We start from the raw sequence: 6,112 nt of genomic DNA on the forward strand, positions 1-6,112 counted from the left end.
GTTACTGCATGATCAATATGCCTACTCCATTATGAACGGTAGTTTTACCAGAACGATCGCTCCCGTCTCATAACTTGCTTCTGAGCATGCACAGGTTTTTCACGTTGTTTAAGCCCACACATGATCATTTTTTACGACCCGAAAAACGACAACATTTAAAACATCGTGAAAAAATAGAGCATGTTTGAAAAGAAAATTGCCCGTTTTTCAGAACCCGAAAAATGCTCTGAAGCCCACACACGATCGTTTTAAATTACATTTTTTAAAAACTTAGTTTTTTACAACCCGAAAAATTATCGTGTGTACGCGGCATTAGAAATCAGCCTCCTGGCCGGCCCATAAATCTTTAATGACAGTCACAACCAGATCTCAAAAACTGGTTCCAGAAGCTCTAATAACAGACCAAAAATTGGTTACTTGTTGAATAATCCAGGACAACTGATTTTTAAGTTTGTTCATTGCAAGGATCAGGAAAATAGAATGAAGAATTGGAAGAAAATTTAGTATGACATAAATAAAAGAAGACGAATAATAGGCTGGATTAACATTGATAAAAATATGGATTGCACAGCTGAAGAAAGAGATGGTTGTAAACCATATGGCCTTGTAGTAGGAATCCAGGTGAGTCACTTTTGCTTCACGTTTCATTCTTCTGGCATGGAAACTGAGATAGGCAATGAGAGGAACAGCCGCCAAAAGGTAGATTAGGAATGGCATGGTATTCCACAGAAAGAACATTTGAACTTTTGGACGGGTGAAATCAAGAGTAAAATCAAAAGTATAATTGTTTGAAAATTCAAAATGAGTGATCCAGACATTCAATGAGGCTTGACTGGCAGATATCAACACCGAACCAACAATCAGATGGATGACTCTTGTAGATATGATGGTCCTCAGACATTGAAAGAAAACATTGTGAAAGTTGGAGATCTTTAAGCAGAAGACTACAGAGAGGAGAGCCAAAAACCACACACAGGAGTGGTTGGAAGTGATCCGGACAAAATGAAAAAGAATGGTAATAACTACTGCCTTTTTCAATAAAAGCTTGGAAGCACCATCAAACATGCAGGTCAACAGGAAGATGACTCTTGATATCTCGAGAGAGGTGATAATCTGGTCAGTAGAAGCTAGTGGTCTTCCTTTCATCCAGGCAACGATGTTTCCAACTATGACAAATACATGTACGATTATTCCAACTACAAAGACAACTGTAACTGAAACAATGAAGGTCATAGCTTGAGCTGCGTTGTCTTCCATTGAAGAAGCCATCAATGATCTGTCATTCGTTCTCTTGAAAGGCAGAATGGGAAATGTTGTCTACATCAAAAATTTTACTTCAGTGCATGATGCAAATGGCAATGCAAAACATTTTAGATATTTATACTTATACAAATAAAGATGACGAGATCAAAATGTCCAAATTCACACCGCTTGCAGCTGTTAATCAAATGTGATTTAAATGTCATTTATTTAAATTATAAATGTGTTTTATATGAACATTTTATACTCAAATGGTGTTATTTTGTAAAATCATGCAAAAATCAGCAGGTGCTTGGCGAACGCTTTCTCTAGTTAGTTGTATTAGCTTCATATGTGCTCGGAATTGCCAGGCTTACCAAACTAATGATAATTACTATAAACCTGTATGAATAAAATACTACAATATGGATTATTTCCTGCTCAATGAAAAAAAAAATATTACAAAAAAATAACAATATATTACCAAAAGTATTGGGATACCCGTCTTTACATCGCACTTGAACTTTAATGGCATCCCAGTCTTAGTCCGTAGGGTTCAATATTGGGTTAGCAAAGCCTTTACAGCTATACAGTAACAGCTTCAACTCTTCTGGGAAGGCTGTCCACAGGGTTTAGGAGTGTGCCTCTGGGTAGTTTATGTTGTGATTATGATTTAAAAAGAGTAAACACAGTTGAATGATAATAAATGGCTTCAGCCAAACACTAATCATGAGCGAAAGAAACGTTTTTGTATTCTCTGAAAAAGGGCCAGGAAATCATAAATTATGCCAGGGTATGTAAACTTATGAGCACAACTGTATATTTGTATGTATGTGTGTATATATATATATATATATATATATATATATATATATACCGTATTTATCGGGGTATTGTGCGCACCCACGTATAGCGCGCACCCTCAACCTGGAAAGAAAATTTCAGAAAAAAAAATACTTACAGTTTGAATGCCCCTCGTCGGTGTCTTGCCCGGCGTCCATCGGCGGGTCCCGCGTCCGTCTGCAGCCTCGGTGGTGTCCTCCCGCGATGTCTCCGAGACGAATCCCTGCTTCCCGCGCTGAGTTTGAACTGCGCCGCCGACATATACCGAGCACAGTACACTCGGGCACGCTCAGCAACGCTTGGCTTCTCACGCATTAAGGCTAGAGCTTGACCGCGAGCGAAGCCGAGCCTGGCCGAATGTACCCAAGTGTACTGCGCTCGGTATATGTAGGCGGCACAGTTCAAACTCAGCGTGGGAAGTGGGTATCGGCGTATATCGCGCACCCACGATATTTTAAGGGGAAAAAAGTGCGTAGTATATGCCGATAAATACGGTATACACACACACATACTATATTGTCAAAAGTATTGGAACAGGCTTCCTGATGACGTCATACAACGAAATGTACGTTGAGGCACATCCTGGTCAGGTGTTTACCTCCGGCCACTTTCGGCTTCCAGGCAGTGAAACGCACGCCAACACAGCACAAGCGAGACGGCTGTTGCACAACCCACCTGGTTTTTATATGTGCCGAGGCAAGGCACCTTTTAAAGTAAGAGGCCATTTGGCTTGTCTGTTTTTATAATGTAATTTCTATTAAACGGAATTATACTATGGCCCTGCTTTCTTCCATTTTTTTCTAATTAAATACGAGGCGGAGTGTCCCCCAGGCTTATGGGCCAATCACAGCATCACTATAGGAATTACGGCTTTTATGAATTAAATTAATTTGTAACAGCTTTGATGACATTGTGATGACCCATGGCCGAAAGCGAGCAGGAACCAAAACAGGCTGGATTACATACATGTACATGATCCAGCCTGTAAAAGTACTGTGGATGGTCTTAAAGTGGTTAACGCTAAACTCTATTCACATATAATGGATACAAGGCATTACACCTTTGTATTCATTAATACATTAATTAATAATGGTCTGTATTTGTGACAGACCCAACCAGGACAGTGGATTTTGAAGGGGACTGCAGGGCAACCTCCTGCATACTGACTACGGGTCCCATTTGATGAAGCCAAAAGCATTCAGGAAGTTGTCCTGTCATTTAATGCATGAACATGTAACAGTCAAGAAGATGTATGTGAAAAGAAAGCTTGTTAAAGCGGATGTCCACACAAAAAGTGAACCTCCGCTTTTCGGAACCCTTCCCCCTCCGGTGTCACATTTGGCACCTTTCAGGAAGGAGGGGAGTGCAAATACCTGTATAATACAGGTATTTGCACCCACTTCTGGGTATAGACTCCCGCAGGAGTCACGCCCCTTCCCATCACCCCCCAGCTGTCTTCTGGGAAACACACTGGTCCCAGGAGACAGTGGGGACCAGTGAGGGCGTGCCACGTGGCTTGTGCATGCACAGCAGGGAACCGGACAGTGAATCCGCAACGCTTCACTTCCTGATTCCCTCAGGATGGAGGTGGGGCAGCTGAGAGACAAGCGATTGCTCGGCCTTGGCTGCCGACATCGCAGGCGCGCTGGACAGGTAAGTGTCCATTTATTAAAAGTTAGCAGCTGCAGTATTTGTAGCTGCTGGCTTTTAAAAAAAAAAAATTTGGTGGACCTTCACTTTAATGAGATTTGGTCAGCCCTGGTTCTTCTTGGAAACTGGTGCCGAGCTGTCTGGGTGGGCACTGATCAGTGGCGGCTGATGGAATTATTTTTTGTTGGGGCAAACAGTGTGCCACGCCACCAACCCCTTACCCCATCACCGGCGACTTCCCCCTGCTCATCGGTGGCGGCATCCCATTCTCCTGCTCTCCAATAAACAAACAAAATAAAAAACACAGTACAATCCCATACACCCAACTCCATACCCACAGTTGATCCAGAGGAAGGCAAACAAATCCAGCAGAGCATGAGATCCAATTTGCTACAGCAGGGGAAAAAAATCCTTCCTGATCCCCCGAGGGGCAATCGGATTTACCCTGGATCAACTTTACCTACAAATCTTAGTACTCTTAATCTTAGTTATATTCTGTACATTTAGGAAAGAATCCAGGCCTTTCTTAAAGCAATCTACTGAGCTGGTCAGAACCACCTCTGGAGGGAGTCTGTTCCACATTTTCACAGCTCTTACTGTGAAGAAACCTTTCCGTATTTGGAGGTGAAATCTCTTTTCCTCTAGACGTAGAGAGTGCCCCTTTTCCTCAGTGTTGACCGTAAAGTGAATAACTCAACACCAAGTTTACTGTATGGACCTCTTATATATTTGTACAAGTTGATCATATCCCCCCTTATTCTCCTCTTCTCAAGAGTGAATAAATTCAGTTCTTCTAATCTTTCCTCATAGCTGAGCTCCTCCGTGCCTCTTATCAGTTTGGTTGCCCTTCTCTGCACTTTCTCCAGTTCCCTGATATCCTTTTTGAGAACTGGGGCCCAAAACTGAACTGCATATTCCAGATGAGGTCTTACTAATGATTTGTACAGGGGCAAAATTATATCTCTGTCTCTGGAGTCCATACCTCTCTTAATACAAGAAAGGACTTTGCTCGCTTTGGAAACCGCAGCTTGGCATTGCATGTTATTATTGAGCTTATGATCAACTAAAACCCCCAGATCCTTCTCCCCTAAACGCCCCCAAGTTGTACTCCCCCTAGCATGTATGACGCATGCATATTCTTATTCCCTAAGTGCATAACTTTACATTTATCAACATTAAACCTCATCTGCCACATAGTCGCCCAATTAGACAGAGCATTGAGGTCGGCTTGTAAATTGGCGACATCCTGCAAGGACGTTATTCCACTGCATAGCTTGGTGTCATCTGCAAAGACAGAAATTTTACTTTTGATCTCCGACCCAATATCATTTATAAATATATTGAAAAGTAAGGGTCCCAGCACTGAACCCTGGGGTACACCACTGATAACCTTGGACCATTCAGAGTATGAATCATTAACCACGTAATGTGAAAAATATACTACAGCGCTAATTAAATAATCAATTCCACGTGCACCTAAATAAAAAAACAAATAATATAGCTGCTATCTTGAGTGATACCAAATCCAAACAGTGAAACATATAAAATATAGATGCGCTAATATTAACTTAAAAGGTGATAAAACGTACAAAGATAACTAATCAGGGAGAACACTCCATAAACTGTGAATTACTAATATGTCCTTAATTAGTGCACAGTGATTAGCAGGATTCCATGCAGGGAAAAATCACTCTCTTCAATCGGAATGCTAATCCAGCCCTCCACCGCTGTGATCAGATGATACAGGCACTCACAGACAGGGATTGCATGAAAGAAAAGAGAAAAACCTCATTGCGCAATATTCGATGACAGATCAAAAATGTAATCAGAGCATTGACATATGCACTCACGAATCCCCGCTTTCAGTAAAGCATGAAAACGCCACTCAGTATGCTGTTTCCTCAGCTCGATCTGATGCACTCGGATTCGATCGCAGGCTTCTCCCTAAGCGTTACGTCACAGGCACACAACTTACTCATGGGTTCCTACGTTATGAGAATGGCTTGGGGTTTAGATAGCCTTCTCATTGACAGCGTTTACATTAGTGTGAGCAACCAATGGGAAAGACAAACATCATTGCGGCAAAACTTTACTCACATAGCTGAATTCTAGTGAGATCAAATGTCGATGCATAGACACACATAATTTTAATAAACAAATTTAAAAAAATTTAATTAATATAAAACTTTAAAAAAAATTAAAAAAATTAAAAAATAGAATGTTTTTCAAGTTTTATATTAATTAATTTTTTTTAAATGTGTTTATTAAAATTATGTGTGTCTATGCATCGACATTTGATCTCACTAGAATTCAGCTATGTGAGTAAAGTTTTGCCGCAATGATGTTTGTCTTTCCCCTTGGTTGCTCACACTAATGTAAA

At 41.0% G+C, this 6,112-nt stretch overlaps 1 protein-coding gene across 1 annotated transcript; it reads right to left on the bottom strand.

Moving 5' to 3' along the window:
• Nucleotides 1-251: 251 nt before the first annotated feature.
• LOC120935275 (taste receptor type 2 member 125-like) lies at nucleotides 252-1,429 on the bottom strand. The gene has a single exon (XM_040347419.1). It carries the CDS (start codon nucleotides 1,267-1,269, stop codon nucleotides 370-372), a length of 900 nt encoding a protein of 299 aa, XP_040203353.1. The 5' UTR covers nucleotides 1,270-1,429; the 3' UTR covers nucleotides 252-369.
• Nucleotides 1,430-6,112: the final 4,683 nt, after the last annotated feature.

This window comes from Rana temporaria, chromosome 4 (genome assembly GCF_905171775.1).
Source record: "Rana temporaria chromosome 4, aRanTem1.1, whole genome shotgun sequence".
Lineage (NCBI taxonomy): Eukaryota > Metazoa > Chordata > Amphibia > Anura > Ranidae > Rana > Rana temporaria.